An 18,880-nucleotide genomic window follows, 5' to 3' on the forward strand; every position below is an offset into this window, starting at 1 on the left:
GTAGCACGTGGGAGGATCACGCTACCCCCCCCCCCGAACAGGCCTCCCGACCGACCAGAGGAGGCGCTAGTGCAGCGAACAGCACACATACCCACATCCGGCTCCCCACCCGCAGACACGGCCAGTTGTGCCTGTTGGGACACCCGACCACGCCGGAGGTAACTCGGGGATTCGAACCGACGATCCCCTTGTTGGTAGGCAACGGAATAAACCGCTACGCTACCCGGACGCCAAAGATATTTGATTCAAGCAGGTGCTCGATGTCACAGCGACCCCGATGCTGAAAATCCAACATGGCGGAATCCAATAATTCTCGCAGTCTCGCACCATCTTGTGTATTTAATTTCAAATTGGCAGATTATAGAATAAACTCCCGGAAGGACGCTACAAGGTTTGCTGTGTCGCGGGAAACCGGAGCAGATATTATACATCAGGTTAGTTTGTCGATGTTTTAGCGTTAACAGCTATGTAGCTAGCTGGTTAGCTAACCGCCTGGCATGATAGTCAGTCTGGCTACATTCATGTAGCCTATGTTGCAGGGAGCAAATTATTTCTTATTACTGATTTATAATGCACTAATAAATGAGTTATTTACCACCAATGAAGTAATTAATAGCACTAATAAATCCTTTATGAAGTAAGCTTTATTAAGTGCGACCCATCAATTTCTCTTATGTTACAGCGTCAAAAGGTGCACACATCATGACCAGCAGTCTGAAAACAGTCAAGTGTTTTTGTTTAACTATTACTCACAGAAATGCACACCAGGACTCTTAGAAACACGTTTTCTTACTGGACCTTTGGGAATGACAGAAAGGGTTCTCCTCGCTCAACATCTTTTCTTGTCATCTTGGAGGTCCTCATTTAGTGACTGATGCTAGAACCATTTAACCGTGAACCAAACAGCAAGACAACAATTTTGTTTCCCCTTTTAACAGTACACAACTATACACAGTGGAAAACTGTACAGTGATCAAGTACAGCTATGACAGAGTCAACCAAGACAGGATATGCACAGAGTTAAAATGCACATAAATGGGACAAGCGGGAGAATTCAGGGAAGAGCGAGTGTGGAGTGAATTCAGTCATACTACCGCAGTGGTAAGTCGTAGAATATAGCAGGGGGGATCTTGTGCACAAACCAGTGTCCGGGTTTGCTGTTGTGTGTTGGAGCGATTCAGAGAATAGCAGAGCAAAAACAAGGACACAAATTGTCATAGATGCAAAGCACAACGGTTGTGTGTTTGTTGTGAACAGAATGACACGTGCTCACTGTGATAAGTTTATGATTGGAAGTGAGCCGAGTACTGATTGCATATTTTCAACTGAGTAGCTAATGATACACATTATTTACATCACATCCTACATGGATGCTTAACATTGACATTGGAAAATATATGCCTTTGCACTGGTTGAACCGAGCTAAAGTTAGCTAGCCTGCATCATGTTTGTAGCTAACTGAAAACCTAGAAAAGCAAGCTGACCCATCAGAAACACTTCTATCAAAAGACTGACATGTTTGGTTGGGCATGTTAAAGGTGATGGAGCATGTCTTGCATCTGAGTCGGTGACGTTTCTGTGAAATCCTGCACTGAAACCATATGGGTAAATACCAAGTGATACAATACAAAGGGCAGGCTAAGAGACAATAGTGGCGGGGGTGCAGATAAAATAAATTTTACCAATGTTCATAAAATGTTAATAATGGAAAAAAGATGGTGCAGCTAAACTTGAGACTAAATTGCAGTTTGTGTGTGAATGTGCAAGAGGCCAGATTCATGAGGTGCTTCACATCTAAAAAGAAAAAAAAAGTTTAGCGAATCAGACGTGAGGACTGTCAGTAGGCACCTAGACTGAAAGTTGCCAAAGAGGAGGTAGAGAAATTAAGAGATGGAGACTAGAGTCCAGTTTTTCATGTGAATATAGATCAGAGGTGGACGAGATGTGTGGTGGTGACTGATAGATGAATGGAGACAAGTTGATCCATCTGCTGTCAGAGTGTCTCATTTTAAAAAGCCGATGAGCGGCTGGAGGAAGAGTCCCACAGTTCCCAGCACACACACTGTGACAAAGACCCACAGGAAGATCCTGTCAATCACCATGGCCACGTACTTCCAGTCATCCTCCACCTGAGAAGACAAGACAAGACAAGAGAAGAGGAGATATTAAGGATAAAGAATAAAGATTAAAGCTAGAATACGGATTCTGTATTTCGCAGTATAAAAGAGTTTCGAATCTGTTGTCTGTGGCGACATTCCCGCGCTGGTGCACCGGATATGATGCATAGTGATGCGTTTTACGTCAAGCAGCAATGATGGCTTTGCCAGAGCTGAACTTCCGTGTGATGAAATCGTTCGCATGCCTCTGACTGGCTTGCCTTCAGTACTTTATTTTTGTTGTTGTTGTTGTTTTGGACCCCCCCCCCTTCTCCCATATTGTACTTGGCCAACTACCCCACTCTTCCGAGCCGTCCCGGTCGCTGCTCCACCCCCTCTGCCGATCCCGGGACGGCTGCAAACTACCACATGCCTCCTCCGATACATGTGGCATCGCCAGCCGCTTCTTTTCACCTGAGGAGTTTCGCCAGGGGGACGTAGCGCGTGGGAGGATCACGCCACTCCCCCTAGTTCCCCCTACCCCCCGAACAGGCGCCCTGACCGACCAGAGGAGGCGCTAGTGTTGTGACCAGGACACATACCCACATCCGCCTTCCCACGCGCAGACACGGCCAATTGTGTCTGTAGTGACGCCCCGACCAAGCCCGAGGTAACACAGGGATTTGAACCGGCGATCCATAGGCAACGGAATAGACCGCCACGCCACCCGGACGCCTCCGCCCTCAGGGCTTTCTGCCAGAAAGCCTCTGGGCTTGGAAGCTATGGCGGACAAACCTAAGAAGCGTCCAAGAAAAGTTTCTGATGCTCCAGAGAAAATAAAAACTCGACATTCAGAGGAAAAGAGGAAGCGATCGACGGCGAGGACAACCACGGATAACCATTGGTGTAGTGTTTCCATGTTGGACAGTGCTGAAAGAAGAGAAGTAATTACTCTCACTGCCAAAATGGGGAGACAAAACTTCCACACTGCAGGTTCAAGAGGGATATTAACATGTAAATGTTCCTATACAACATCACTGCATGCTCTCTCTCTCTCTCTCTCTCTCTCTCTCTCTCTCTCTCTCTCTCTCTCTCTCTCTCTCTCTCTCTCTCTCTCTCTCTCTCTCTCTCTCTCTCTCTCTCTCTCTTTTGCTGTCAGTGGTGTAAACACAACGACCTTCGTCCAATGGCAGCCGAGAAATCCAGTAAATCTCCTACCGTGATTCTAGCCATCAAATTCATACTAAGAGGTCGCAGCATTTACAGTGGCGCTTTGTAGCCATTAGCAAATAAGTATGGGCTTGTTTTTTTCAGCAAAACATGAAACCGGAAATGAGGCTTTCTCCTCTCCCCTTCTCCTCTCCTCTTTTCCTCTCCTCTACTTTTCTCCCACTTTCTCCTCCTCTTCGTCTTATCTATGTCTCTAATATCAGCACCCACCAACATGAGTCTAGTTAGTGTGTGTGTGTGTGTGTGTGTGTGTGTGTGTGTGTGTGTGTGTGTGTGTGTGTGTGTGTGTGTGTGTGTGTTCACACAGCAGTCAGCTATGGCCTACTGGAACAAACCGTCATGCCATTGTTTCATTTGGGGAGGGGGATGTGGATATCCTTTTTGCATCACTGCAACATGGAGGCTTTACAAAGAAAAGATGGCGTAGCAGGAACAAACATATCAGGCCCATCCAGAGCGTAATGGAGGCGTAGCAAAAGCACCCGCTCCCTCAGATGCAAGCAGCTTTACATTCCCATTATAGCTCCCATGGAAAAGGCTTTAACGGCATTCAGATTCAAACCAGGTAGAAATACACACACCATGCAATGTTAGCGCACATTACCAAGTTGGACAAAAACTAGAAAATAAAGCTAATGTACATATACTAAATGTGCTTGTGGTAAGTGGGGTGTGGGAGCGGAGGGACGGAGCAGTGGTTCACGGGAGAGCAGACGTTTCTCTTAATAGGGAGGCTGATTAGCCTCGGGTGTGCCTAATTAACAGACTGTGCTTACATACTGCAGCGAAGCTGGGTCCTGGATGAGGACAGACGAGGACACAGGACTGGACAAACAGAGAAAAGGGCTCTGAAAGAAGCGAGCAAGGCAGCGGCTCCAGCACCAGAGAGAACAGACAGAAATAGAAATTAAATAAACCCTGGTTTACCACCTAAACTGTGTCCTCTTTCCATCCAAACCCCTCCAGAGACAACAGTCACAGTGGTGGCCCGTACGGGGCTTTATTGGATGGAAGGAAGTCATCAGCCAACCTCCAGGAGAGCCAGGCCAGGATTCAGCATCAACAACTGCAGGCCCTCCATGACCAGACCCAAACACTGCAGAGAATGGCCGCTCAGTAGGTGGAAGAGCGGGAGCTGCTGCACCCCCCTCCAGCTACCCATGGGGGTGATCTGGCTGCTCCGCCAACCCATCAGCCCCAGATCACCCTCCCCAAGATGACAGCCACTGACAAGCCCGAGGATTTCCTCAACATATTTGAGAGGATGGCGCCAGCGTGTGGGTGGTCAGAGGAGGAATGGACTACCGGCGTCCTGCCAGCGGGACTACCACACCATCAGGAGAGCCGTCCTGGACGGGATGGGGCTCACGACAGAGGGACATAGCCGCCGGTTCAGGGCGCTCACCCTGGAGGACCCCGGCTGTCTCTTCATTCTGGCACAGCAGCTCAACATGGCGAGATGATGGCTGTGTCCAGGCCCAGAAAACATTGATGACCTCCTCCAGCAAGTGGCACTAAAACAGCTCGTCATCTGCATACCACATGCGGCTGTTGATGGGTCCAGTGCCACCATCCTGAGGGTCTGGACAAGTCATCACCCTAGCAGATGACCACCTAACCCTTTCTGCCCAAGACTGATGCAACGAAGACCCCAAGCTGGCAGCTGTGGCCTTCCCAATCCTGGTCCTGAGGTAGAGACAATACAGGGGTACCTCAACTTACACACACACACCGATTCATATCCCAGAAAGTTGAATCTGTTTATTCTAGACACAACGTTTAGTGGGAGAGACGTTTTATCACTCATCTAAGTGACTTCGTCAGTCTCAGGTGACTGCAGGTATCCCCACCCTTATAAACAGCACAGTTGCATCACAACTTAACCAAGTGATCAGTTTCATATGCAAATTGCAGTGACCATTAACTAGAGTTACAGTGCCCATGTGTACTGAGGATAGAGGATTGGGAATAGTTGCAATCACAGCATTGTAAGATGGTGACAGATGTACTCTTAGCACCCCCCCCCCCAGTTCAGAGATGGTCGATCCCTCTTCACATAGATGTCCTCTTTGATTCCCTGTTCAAACCAGCAACCCAGCGTTCCTCCCAATCAAGGATGTGAACATCCTCATCCTTGAAAGAGTGGCCACTGGCCTCTAGATAGGAGTAGACTGCAGAGTCCTGGCCTGACGAGGTAGCTCTTTTGTGTTGTGCCATCCTCTTGCTAGAGTCTGTTTAGTTTCCCTGATGTACCATTCATGGCAATCCTAACAGCACTTAAAAGTGTACATTATATTGCTCTGTTTGTGCCAGGGCACCCGATCCTTGGGGTTGACCAATTTCTGGAACAGTGTGTTTTGGGGTTTTAAAACAAGCGAAATGCGGTGTTTGGAAAATATGCATCTCAACTGTTCCGACACTCCTGCCACATACGGAATCACTACTGGTTTACACTTAGAAAGCTGCTGTCTTCGACCACCATCTTACACCCCGCACGCTGCATATGCTGCTGCCTACTTGGATGATGTTATCATCTACAGTCACAGTTGGGGGCAGCGCAGGTGGCAGTAGTGCTCAACTCATTGAGGCAGGCGGAGCTTATGGCCAACCCAAAGAAGTGCGTGGTCGAGTGGTGGGAGGTACAGTATCTGGGGTACCACTTAGATGGCGAGCTGGTGCGTCCCCAGGTAGATAAGACGGCAGCGATTGCAGCAAGCCCAAAGCCTGAGAAGAAAAAGCTGGTGAGGGCGTTCCTGGGATTGGCCAGTCCCTATAGATGGTTCATCCCCACCTTTGCTAAACTTACTAGTCCCCTGACCGACCTTACCTGAAAGGGTGCCTCAGTTCGGAGTCAGTGGATGGAGCAGTGTCAGGTGGCATTCGAAAGGGTTAAACAAGCTCTCTGTGGGGAGCTGCTGCTCCACACCCCTAACTTCTCTCTCCCTTTTGTCTTGCAGACCGATGCGTTGGACAGAGGGCTGGGGGCGGTGCTCATTCACCCTCTGTTCAGACCTGCTCCAGTGGCTCCACCGCATGAAGGATCCCGACACGTGGATCCCCCGTTGGTAGCTGGCACTACAGCCTTTTAAGTTCAAGGTGGTCCATAGGCCGGGGGGGCCAGATGGTGGTGTCCGACTTCCTCTCTTGCTTGGGGGGGGGGGGGTTGCTGTCGGCCGGATGTTGTCCTGACGTAAGTCAGCCAGTGTGGGTATGTGGTGGTGGGGTGCAGCTTAGCATCGGTTGGAAGTGGAAGAGGGAGCAGTGGCTCGCAGGAGAGCAGACCTTTCTATTAATAGGGAGGCTGATCAGTGATCAGCCTCAGATGTTCCTAATTAACAGACTGTGCTTTAAGTATACTGCAGTGAAACTGGGTCCCAGACGAACACTGTTGAGGACACAGGCAGGACACAGTGTTGGAGAGACACAAAAGGGAACCACACGTTACGTAGCTCTGAAAGAAGGGAACAAGTTAGCGGCTCCAGCTCCAGAGCACACCGAAAAGAAGTGAAACAAAACAGTCCCACACTGGCCCGTATGCAGTGTGAACAGAGAGAGAGAGACATTAAATACACCCTGTGTTACCGCCTAAACCATGTTCTCTTTCCCTCCAAACCTCTCCAGTTACGACAGCTTTGTAACGGTGCTATTAGATATAGTTTGAGTCACTGATGGTTAATTGAATGCACACACAAGCGTATTTGTGCAAATTGTGTGGTTGGTGTCCTGTACACATTTTTCAGGAGTTAGTTGGTGGAATTTCAGGGCTTGATGGCCTGACACAGAAAGTAATGTTCTCTAAAGTACTCCTTTCATATAAACTAGTATAGAGGTCCACCAAAACAAGGAAGGGCAAACCTCTCCTCTGTGTAGATCCTGCTGCAGTATACAGTGCTACACCATGGTCAATGGTGTTATTGGAGTTTGGGCTATGAAGGATATTTCTGATCAATTTTACAGATGCAATCCCAGACACGCCCCCCCCCCACTACTACTACTGCTGTCAGCTGCTCCCGTTAGGGGTCACCACAGCAGATCATCTGTTTCCATCTCTTCCTGTCCTCTGCATCTTTCTGTCACACCAGCCACGACATGTCCTCCCTCACCACATCCATAAACCTCCTCTCTGGCCTTCCTCTTTTCCTCTACCCTGGCAGCTCCATATTCAGCATCCTTCTCCAAATATACTCAGCGTCTCTCCTCCACACATGTCCAAGCCATCTCAATCTTGCCTCTCTTGCTTGTACGCCCGCCCCCCCATCAAAAAAAAAAAAAAAGTCTGGCCCTCGGTAGGGATCTTTTCTGAACCGTTGGTTTGTTCACATTCCTGATAAAATGTTGTTTGTTTTTTTTCCACCCCAAAGAAATTTCACTGAAACAGAACATGGCTGCTGTACAGTATATTTGAAAAAAAATAATACATGACAGCTAAGATATCGTACCTCTTTTGCTTTGTTGCGAGTCTTCATGTTCTCAGCGATGTATTTGACGCTCTCGATGGCCTGCTTGATCTCTGGTGACACCACGGAGAAGGCCACCACGGCGTTGACCTGCGGTGAGGTATTCAGGGCCCTCTGCAACTTCGGCAGCTCCGACTCCTGGAGCCCCTGGGTCTGAGGAGCCTGTGGAGGAGGGGGCACCATGGGGGGTGGGACAGGGGTCGGCACCTCCTTGCCTCTGTAGGAGCACCTCTTGTTGATGTCGCGGTTCATATCATGGGTCAGGTCCCTGTTCACCTCCCCATACTCCACACAGTTCATGGAGCCCCCAGCTGAGGTGGCACCCCCTCCTCCTCCACCAACACCGGACCCACCGTCCAGCTGGGAACACGTTACTCCCCCAGTAATACCCCCGACACCAACCCCTACTCCTCCTCCCCCTCCTATTTCGCTTCCAAGGCTGTTCTTCCTCTTCTTGCTCCCTATGCTGCGCCCTCCTCCACCTCCTCCTCCTTTCCCTCCACCAGCACTACCAGAGGAGGAGCAGCCCTGGTCAATTGGTCGCCTCATCAGCATCACTCTGGGCAGCAGCCCCAGAAACACGGCTCTCACCCAGTCTGGCATGGTGTGCGTCATGGGCGTGCGGTAGTGGACGTTCAGTACAAAGACGGTGATGACGATGCTGAGCGTGACGAAGATCATGGTAAAGAGGAGGTACTCGCCGATGAGCGGGATGACCAGTGAGGTGGAGGGGATGGTCTCGGTGATGACCAGCAGGAACACAGTGAGGGAGAGCAGGACGGAAATGCAGAGGGTGACCTTCTCACCACAGTCAGATGGAAGGTAGAAGACCAGCACGGTAAGGAAGGAGATGAGGAGGCAGGGGATGATGAGGTTGATGGTGTAGAAGAGGGGGAGCCGGCGGATGTAGAAGGAGTAGGTGATGTCTGGGTAGATCTCCTCGCAGCAGTTGTACTTGATGTCGTGTTTGTAGCCGGGCGCGTCGATGATCTCCCACTCTCCGCTCTCCCAGAAGTCTTTTAGGTTAACCTGGTGAAATGGAAAACGCAAATATGTAGTGAATGTATGCCGGATTGATGATTAAAAAATATATATGCTATGGCCAATACTCTCCCTCTATGAAAATCAAAATAAACGACTGCATTTAAATACAATGGGCAATTTTTGTTCCTTATGTGAAATCTGCAAAACCTACACACATTTCTAATCTAATCTAATTTAGGAAATCTGTGACACCTCACTACATAGCTGCTATGAATAAAAACTCTGAGGGATTTTAGTGAAAAGTTTGAGGACAGACTTACTTTATGATTAATGATATCAACTAATATTTGACATTTGGGTAAGACATTTCGACACAATGTATCATAACATTTTTTTGTTATCATGCCACTTAAACTTTTGGAACACCTGACTTTGATGATTACTCCTTCCCTTTAACCTTCTCCCATTTGACCTTGACCATTTCACCATCCCACCGACCTTTGTGCCGATGAGCACCAGGTCAATCTTGGCCTTGTCATAGGTCCAGGATCCAAACTTCATGGAGCAGTTCTGGTAGTCGAAGGGGAAATAGGTGATGTCCATGGGGCAGGAGGACTTAAAGATGGCAGGTGGAACCCAGGTGATGGTGCCATCAAACTTCAGCAGCGCCTTGGTCTTGTCCTCTACCAGGAAGTCCCCCACAGCACTGATAGAGAACATTTAAAAAGGGGGATTTGGCCCTTAAAGGTCAACTAGTAAAAACCTTGACCAAACAACATTTGCTTGAAAAACAACATGTGACTTGTTTCAGGTCATAGAAAATACACTTAAGATAAAAATGAGGCCTCACTTGTTGTACAACACAATGTCTGGCCTCCAAATCTTGTTGGAGGGGACTCGAATGAACTCGATGCCATCGTACTCCACAGGGGCCCATCTCAGCTTGTAATCATTCCAGATCTGAAATGCAGACAACCGATAAATCTCCACATCCCTGATAAAATTTGATGTCTGGAAAGCATTTTGGGTCAATAATGACTATTAACCAAAGAAGCAAACGTAAGCTCCACTCACGTGTCTCAGCCAGAGATTGGTCTCCATGATCTGATTCACCTCATCCTGAGGCAACAAATAGAAGGGAAATTAGAAAACTGGCGGAAAATGAAATATGGATAGATGGGTAGCTGGATGGATGGATGGATAATGGATAGGTGGTTTGATGCAGAGACAGGCAGGCATACGGTCAGACAGCTGGATAAATAGCTGGATGGGCTGTTAATGCACAATTATTCCCATTTCAGTGATGTGATCTCATGACCACACGTATATACTTTTAATAGGTGGTCCTCCACTCTTACCACTTTAACCAGCTGGGATATGGAGACCTCGAACTCCACTGTGACTGGGTCGGATACATTCTCCACCGGTCGGATGAACTGGTTGTACCTCCGGAATAATCTGCGAAATAACCTGTCCTCTCCTTTGGATGCATAACAGCCTAATTACGAGAGAGAGAGAGAGAGAGAGAGAGGGGGGGGGTGAGAAAGAAGACAGTACAATAACATATTTGTCTGCTGTTGCAATGTGCTCTATTATCGTTTTAATGCCGTATCATCACAGTAAAATTACTAAAATCGACCGTATCGTAGCTAGTCGACCTTTTTTAATCGATAAAAGGCATTTAGTAAGCTTGGATTTGGTCACGGGGAGAGGAATAAAAAATGCTTTTGCATTTCCAAGTGCCTTGGGATAACGTGAAACTGTTTTACAGTTTACCCAACAACGCCTTTTCGCCATTTTGCTTTCATTAAGCAGTGTCGTTTTTACTTATCTACTATTAACAGTCGTGCAATAAGCTTAACCAAAGTTGCTCTTTGCAGAGGGTGTCAGACGATGGAGGAAACGGAGACCGTGGCCAAGCGCTGTTTGGTGGACTGCTGTGTCAGTCCTTCTTTTGCAAACCAGTTGGTCAATTGGAGATAGAGAGCAGAAGAGTGAGAGAGCCTGAACTACAATGAGAGAGAGAGAGAGAGAGAGAGAGAGAGAGAGAGAGAGAGAGAGAGAGAGAGAGAGAGAGAGAGAGAGAGAGAGAGAGAGAGAGAGAGAGTCAAAAAGCATAAGAGACAAGGGGAAAGATCCAGACATTTTGGATCCCCATCCTTCAGAGAGGGAGCCTCGGTGCTTCCCTGCGGTGCCCCGCTCAGTACGTACCACTGGGAGGCTGAGGGTGACACATCCCCCCCCCCCCCCACTTTGTCTGAATTAACACTTTAATCAGTGTCTCTTTGCTCTGGGTGGAGAGAGAAGGCTGTGGGGGACCGAACGAAATGTGTGAAAGGCATTGTGTACTTCAGATGCATGTTTACATGAAGGAGGCGTGTGAAAGCTTGAAAGCTTTTAGCGAATCTTCAAGCATGGGACACTTTCCCCCAGAAAAGAAAGCTGTGTTCTTGGCTAGTGTGTGTGTGTGTGTGTGTGTGTGTGTGTGTGTGTGTGCGCAAAGGCGTTTTCATATTGAATTGCTGACTGTACTTTGAGAGGGTTGAAGGTCATATCGTGGAAAGCTGCCACTAGCAACTCTGGTGCCTGGGATGGCAGATAGGCCCACGCCTGTCCAAGCAGAAAATGTGGCCTCACTGGGGACAACACACACACACGCGCACGCCATCGCTACTTCGAAATTGTCTTGCCGGTGGCTTTAGAAGACACAAGGCTCCAAATCCCCCTAGCCAACCACCCCCCCCCCACACACACACACACAGAGACACATAACAACACAAACACACACAGCCTCCCCTCATCTGCTTCCTTCTCGTTCTCCGAGTCACATCTCATATCCTTCCTCGCCATCTCATTCATTCCCTTGACTCAATGTCTGTTTGATCTCACTTCGTCTTATACCGTTTCAATCGCCCCTCTTCCTCTGCCTGTCCTCTACTTCCCCAATCTATTCTTTTCTTTCTTCTCTTCTATTTCATCTTCATATACCTATGGATAACTAACCCAGCCACTGGGGATGCACAAGCCGGTGCAATCTTAGCGCCGGTCCCAAGTCCGGATAAATGGGGAGGGTTGCATCAGAAACGGCAAAGGGCATTTGCCAAATCAAATATACGGATCATAAGTCAGATTTCCATACCGGATCGGTTGAGGCCCAGGTTACCAATGACTGCCACTGGTACTGTTGACCAGCAGGGTGCCGGTGGAAACTACGCTACTGGTGGGAGAAGGAGAAGGAGAGAGGAAAGGCATGTCCAGAGGCAGCGGGTGAGGAGGAAGGGCAGGGGTATGGAGGTGAAAATTGGAACTTTGAATGTTGGCACTCTGACGGGTAAAGGGAGAGAGCTGGCTGATATGATGGAGAGGAGGAAGGTAGATGTTGTATATACTGTGATATACTGTGATATACTGGGATATACTGGGATATACTGTGATATACTGTGTGCAAGAGACCAGGTGGAAGGGGAGTAAGGCCAGGAGCATCTGGGGTAGGTTTAAACTCTACTACCTCGGTATGGATGAGAGGAGAAATGAGGTAGGGGTGATCCTGATGGAAGAGTATGTCAAGAGCGTGTTGGAGGTGAAAAGCGTGTCGGACAGAGTGATGAGTATGAAGCTGGAAATCGAAGGTGTGACGATGAATGTTGTCAGGGCATATGCCCCGTAAGTTGGGTGTGAGATGGAAGAGAAAGAAGAATTCTGCTGCGGCTTGGTCGGGCGTCCCAACAGACACAATTGGCCGTGTCTGTAATGTAATGTCTGCAGGTGGGAAGCCAGATGTGGGCATGTGTACCGATCGCTGCACTAGCGCCTCCTCTGGTTGGCTGGGACACCTGTTCGGGGGTAAGGGGGAACTGGAGGGAATAGCGTGACCCTCCCACGTGCTATGTCCCCCTGGCGAAACTCCTCACTGGCAGGTGAAAAAAAGCGGCTGGCGACTCCACATGTATCGGAGGAGGCATGTGGTAGTCTGCAGCCCTCCGCGGATCAGCAGAAGGGGTGGAGCAGCAATCGGGGTGGATTGGAGGAGTGGGGTAATTGGCCGGATACAACTGGGGAGAAAAAATGAAGAAAAAAAAAAGAATTCTGGAGTGAGTTGGATGACGTGGTGGAGCGTGTACCCAAGGAGGAGAGAGTGGTGATTGGAGCAGACTTCAATGGGCATGCTAGTGAAGGGAACAGAGGTGATGAGGAGGTGCAGGGTAGGTATGGTGTCAAGGAGAGGAATGTGGAAGGACAGCTGGATGGAAATGGCTGTGGCGAATATGTATTTCAAGAAGAGAGAGGAACACACGGTGATGTTTATGAGAGGAGGAAGGTGCACACGGGTGGAACATACCTTATGCAGGAGGCGCGATCTGAAAGAGATTGGAGACTGCAAAGTGGTGACAGGGGAGAATGTAGCTAGGCAGCACTGGCTGGTGGTCTGTAGGATGACTTTGGAGACCAACAAGAGGAAGAAAGTGAAGGGAGAGCCAAGGATAAAATGGTGGAAGCTGAAGAAGGAAGACTGGTGTGTGGAGATCAGGGAGGAGTTAAGACAGGCACTGGGTGGTAGTGAAGAGTTGCCAGATGGCTGGGCAACCACTGCAGAAATAGTGAGGGAGACAGCTAGGAAGGTACTTGGTGTGTCATCTGGACAGAGGAAGGAAGACAAGGAGACTTGGTGGTGGAACGAGGAAGTACAGGAAAGTATACAGAGGAAGAGGCTGGTGAAGAAGAAGTGGGGTAGTCAGAGAGATGAAGAAAGTAGACAGGAGTACAAGGAGATGCAGCGTAAGACAAAGACAAAGGAAAAGGTGTATGACGAGTTGTATGAGAGGTTGGACACTAAGGAAGGAGAAAAGACAGATTGGCAAGACAAAGGGACCGAGCTGGGAAGGATGTGCAGCAGGTTAAAGTGATGAAGGATAGAGATGGATATGTGCTGACAAGTGAGGAGAGTGTGTTGAGAAGGTGGAAGGAGTACTTTGAGGAGCTGATTAATGAAGAAAGCGAGAGAGAGAGAGAGAAGGTTGGATGATGTGGGGATAGTGAATCAGGAAGTGTGATGGATAAGCAAGGAGGAAGTTAGGGCAGCTATGAAGAGGATGAAGAGTGGAAAGACAGTTGGTCCAGATGACAAACTGTGGAGGCATGGCGATGTTTAGGACAGATGGCAGTGGAGTTTTTAACTAGATTAGAACAACTCAATCTTGGAAAGTGAGAGGATGCCCAAGGAGTGGAGAAGAGTGTGAGGAGTGATTTGCGACAGAAGGGTACCAGCAAGAGTTAAAGGTAAGGTTTACCAAATGGTAGTGAGACCAGCTGTGTTGTATGGTTTGGCGATGGTGACACTGACGGAAAAAAAAGACAGGAGGTGGATCTGGAGGTGGCAGAGTTGAAGATGCTAAGATTTTCGTTGGGAGTGATGGACAGGATTAGGGACGAGTATATTAGAGGGACAGCTCAGGTTGGATGGTTTAGAGACAAAGCAAGAGAGGCAAGATTGAGATGGCTTGGACATGTGTAGAGGAGAGATGCTGGGTATATTGGGAGAAGGATGCTGAATATGGAGCAGCCAGGCAAGAGGAAAAGAGGAAGGCCAAAGAGGAGGTTTATGGATGTAGTGAGGGAGGACATGCAGGTAGCTGGCCTGACAAAGGAAGACACAGAGGACAGGAAGTAATGAAAATGGACGATCTGCTGTGGTGGCCCCTTAACGGGAGCAGCCAAAAGAAGAAGATAATTCTGGATAACTGACGACAGCCCTCATAAAAAAAATATTAAGAAAAACAAGTTAAGTTTCAAAATCTCCACTCTTCAGCAAAAGTACCAACAAACCGGGCTGAAGTTGGTGTTTTGTGCTGTTGTCGTTGTTTCAACATCCCTTAAGATGGCGGCCACAAAAGTTCTAAATCCAAAGATGTCAGCTTGTTTGCTTAAGCTTTTGGAGTTTATTTCATGTCACCCTGCTTAAATCGGCTAACAGACAGACAATAACTGACCTTAGCTCACTGTACATATACTCCCATGTCCCCCTGTGTCTTGGCTGGCGAGGGATGTGCCTGAACTAGACTGTTTAAGTGAAATCAAGGCGCGAACTACAGGGGGGCCAGGGGGAGCTTGGCTCCTCCTAAGACACGAGCTACCCTGAAAACACGATTTGTGAAATTTGGGGAGGTCTCTAGGTGATTATTGATGTGTGAGTCATGCATCACTACTCATCACTAATTCACCTTCATACAGATACCAGCATGCACGCTATTCTTGCCATCACCATTGAAGCATGGCGGCGCAATAACTCACTTTCACTCAGAGATCAGAAAAATACAGACTTTCTTAGTTCCACTCAGTCTGCGCGCCGCATATAACGGTAACAAACGAATAATGGTGAAAAAGCAGAACCCAGGCCTTCTGTTTTAAGGCCAGGGCTATTCCCAATTAACTGCATTATTCACTGTTAGCACTGTATTGTATGTAATGGGTGTTGATGAGGACTGGGCCCTTCGAGGCAGCCTGGCCTATTTTTGTTGGTTTTTAAAATGCTCATGCATTTGTCTGTTTGTTTTAAGCTGGTTTGTTGATACGCGACCCTCGCATTTGATGTGGTCATTAACTGATATATATCAGATGCCCTCACATAAAGCCCCCCCCCCCCCGTAAAAATAAGTGAGCTTCCCCGAAAGCCATGGCATAGTTTGCACACTGAGTGTAATGAATAATTCAGCGGCACTGAAACAAATCTATTTTTTGAGACCACATTCAGATCAGGTAGAAAACAAAAGCACATGGCTTCCAAGACTCAGGTAAATGGAGGAATAATGTAGTAGGAGGAGGAACTAACACACAACTCATGTAAATATATTGCCAGTAAAAGTGCATCTGTGGTTATTTTGAGTTTAGCTGTAATATTTAACCATTGGGTACAATATAAGGATCTCATCATATTTGAGGCTTTATATTTCATTGTCTCCGGGATAATTGTGATGGCTAAAAATTGTCCGGTAATGCACAATTAAGTACTTATTGCCTGTGCCATCTTAGACCAACCTAGCAGAGTCAGACTTGGCTCTCGTATTAATACAGTGCATCGTTTTTGATTGACAGAGATGACCACAGGCTTGATGCTCATTTTATATTACTGTGAGTGGTAGAACTGATGACAAGCACTTCCCCAAGTGACAATACTGCACTGCAGATTTGCAGCAGTGAAATGGCTGCAAGGGCGTGGATGTGGAAAAAAAAACTGAAAAACTGGCCTCAAGCTGGGCTAAAGTCTGCCATCGAATTTATTCTGTCTTATACATCAGGAATCAGGAGCACTTTGTCTATTCATTTCATGTACATGTGCACACGAAATGAAACGAAACATCGTTTCCCCCAGCCCACAGCAGTGCAACACAAAGACAAAAACACATCCAAAAACTACAACAACTACAACAACACATATATTCACTCTCCCAGCCGACCCAGCGCCAGCTCTCCCAGCCATCAAACAAAGACAAACTTAGACGCAGGCGTGGACAAAGACACTGCATGGACGGTACTGGGTGAGGCCGCTGCAAACGTGAGTTCGCGCCGCCATCAGCAACTCAAAAAGTTCATTTTGTTCGATAATACGATATATTGTGATGCAATATGATACCAATTTTTTTTGCCCAAGATCTTCCAAATGGTAGAATCCTTCATTGCTAGGCCAGTACAGAAATAACATAACCAATAAACATGTATGACGATACAAATGAAGGCCTCTGCAATATCAAAGAGTGCTGTTCTATTGTTTTTTAGGAGTAAAGACAGAGCCAGTTGGTCAGTCAGTCACTAAGTTCTACTTGTCGAGAAGCTTTGGAGGGGGCCTGTCTAATGGCATTCTCTATTTCTGGAGGACAAGCCACTAGTTACAACATTAGTTGTGTGTCTTATCCAGTGCAGAGTGTCAGGGGCACGCATGTCGATATTCCAACTAAAACCCTACACCATCTATTAGGACACATTCAACCAGGGAGGGGGACTACAGTAAGTGGCAAAATGGGTGGATGGCAAAGTGGGCGGCACAATGTCCCAGTGGATAGCGCTGTCGCCTCACAGCAAGAAGGTCCTGGGTTTGAATCCCGGGTTTATCCAACCTTGGGGGTCATCCCAGGTTGTCCTGTGTGTGGAGTTTGCATGTTCTCCCCATGTCTGCGGTGGGTTTTCTCCGGGTTCTCCAGGTTCTCCCACCATCAAAAAGACATGCATGTTAGGGTTAATACTCCTGTCTGTGCCCCTGAGCAAGGCAATGGAAAGAAGAACCGGAGTTGGTCCCCGGGTGCTGCACGGTGGCTGCTCCTCTCTACCCAGCTAGGATGGGTTAAATGCAGAGAAAGAATTTCCCCACTGGGATTAATAAAAGTAGTAAAAAACAAGTGCAAAGGATTAAATTGAACAACAAAGTGTGACAAACCACCTGGATAGTGGAGACGAATGCAACTTCATATATTTGGAGTTTATCATGTCTGTGACATTCTCATTGGACACTGTCATTTACACATACAGTATGAACAAGTATCTTAAACATCAAAAACTTACTATACATGAACACTTCCATTTTCTAGATGATGGATAAGACACTTGCTTGAAAATTTGCATGAACATATTGATAAAAAAGGGAGGTGAAGGGAAAAGCCAAGCTAGCCATTTCTCCTGCTAACCCTCGATGTATTGCATCAGCACCATGAGGAGGCCCGGTCTTGAATGCATCCCCTACTTAAAGATAGATAGGCTGGGCTGAAACGTTGACTTCAGTTAACAAGCAATCTACTGAGAAAGAAGTGAATCCCATACATTTGACATGACAGCGTGTAGACTCTGGGGCCTCATTAAAATGTGATTGAGAAACTACGGTCTTTGGAAACCCCTCACACACAACAGACCGGCAACACAACCCGTCCTCTGGCATCGGCGTTTCTGTTGTACTGCACCGCTGAAAGCCACGGAAGAGTTTCCAACGTCACCGGCACATTTGCAAGCCGTCATACTTGCACTCGCGGAGCTAAGTGCACCTTTTTTAGCAGCAACGGATGCAGCTGAGGTGGAAAATACGCTCCACTGGAAGGGCAAAGAGGGCGTTGGAAATACTCGTCTACACAGGGATGAAAAGTAACGTACACACACAACTGTGCACACAAACACACACAGGAATTTTTTATGTTTCTATACAAAAAAGATCATAATTTATGGAGAATATCACTTTTGTTTGACAAGTGTTGGTATTTTAATAAAAAAAACTGCTGTTATAAAAGTATATAAAAAACACAAATTACATCAGTTTACATAAATACTAAGTTCTACTGAAAAAAAAATAAAATAAAAATCATGGTGACACAGCATTATTTATACATATTTTTTGGGGGTCGGGAATGTCAGTATTATCAGTCATCATTCAACAATCAACAGTCAATTAATCAATTACAAGTCCAACTGAAGGCCCCCAGAGGAGCATTTCCAAAGACTGATTCCACTATGACAGGCAACGTGAAACCTAACAAGGAAGTGTGTCATATTTAAAAAATATTGTTTGAATGAAGAAGAAATAAACACACACACACACACACACACACACACACACACACACACACACACACACACACACACACACACACACACAAAACGCTGCATTTAGTCCGGAGCGTGTTTGACCTTGGAGAGGGCAGACGTAGCTTAAGGGTTGCAGCAGGTCGCAGAGGTAAAAATCCAATCAACATACTTATGCTGGTTACATAACGGCAACATCTGGCAGACACACAACAGAAATCAGGTACAAACACACACACACACACAAACACACACACACACACACACACACACACACACACACACACACACACACACACACACACACACACACACACACACACACACACACACACAGACTGGGCTATAATCTGAACGCTTCACCTACATGTTGTCCTTTGCAAAGGTCAGAACTCAAAAGACGACGGAGCTCAATAGATGGGAAATATGGAGGGTGCCGTGTAAGGGACCGGTTCGGCGTTCGAGCCCATATACTATAACAAGGGTTCTCAATCTGATTACTCAAAGGTCCGCATCTGATTTTTCTTCGAAGTCAGAGGTCCGGAACGATTGGTGACA

At 47.4% G+C, this 18,880-nt stretch overlaps 1 protein-coding gene across 1 annotated transcript; it reads right to left on the minus strand.

Annotated features, from left to right (window-relative positions):
• Positions 1-2,003: 2,003 nt before the first annotated feature.
• On the minus strand, positions 2,004-10,260 carry LOC130133323 (neuronal acetylcholine receptor subunit alpha-3-like). Its single transcript, XM_056301975.1, has 6 exons — positions 10,126-10,260; positions 9,842-9,886; positions 9,618-9,727; positions 9,266-9,473; positions 7,766-8,812; positions 2,004-2,129 (listed from the first exon to the last, which is right to left on the minus strand). The coding sequence occupies exons 2-6, from the start codon at positions 9,866-9,868 to the stop codon at positions 2,004-2,006; spliced, it is 1,518 nt and encodes a 505-aa protein (XP_056157950.1). The 5' UTR covers positions 9,869-9,886; positions 10,126-10,260.
• Positions 10,261-18,880: the final 8,620 nt, after the last annotated feature.

The sequence above is a fragment of the Lampris incognitus genome, unplaced genomic scaffold (genome assembly GCF_029633865.1).
Source record: "Lampris incognitus isolate fLamInc1 unplaced genomic scaffold, fLamInc1.hap2 scaffold_266, whole genome shotgun sequence".
Lineage (NCBI taxonomy): Eukaryota > Metazoa > Chordata > Actinopteri > Lampriformes > Lampridae > Lampris > Lampris incognitus.

Excerpts from the sequence above, each read along its gene's own strand:
- LOC130133323 (XM_056301975.1), bottom strand. The coding sequence starts at position 9,868 with ATGGAGACCAATCTCTGGCTGAGACAC. Across the intron at positions 9,474-9,617 it reads GACATTGTGTTGTACAACAA|TGCTGTGGGGGACTTCCTGG; the intron begins GTGAGGCCTCAT and ends GTTCTCTATCAG. Across the intron at positions 8,813-9,265 it reads TGGTGCTCATCGGCACAAAG|GTTAACCTAAAAGACTTCTG; the intron begins GTCGGTGGGATG and ends CCATTTCACCAG.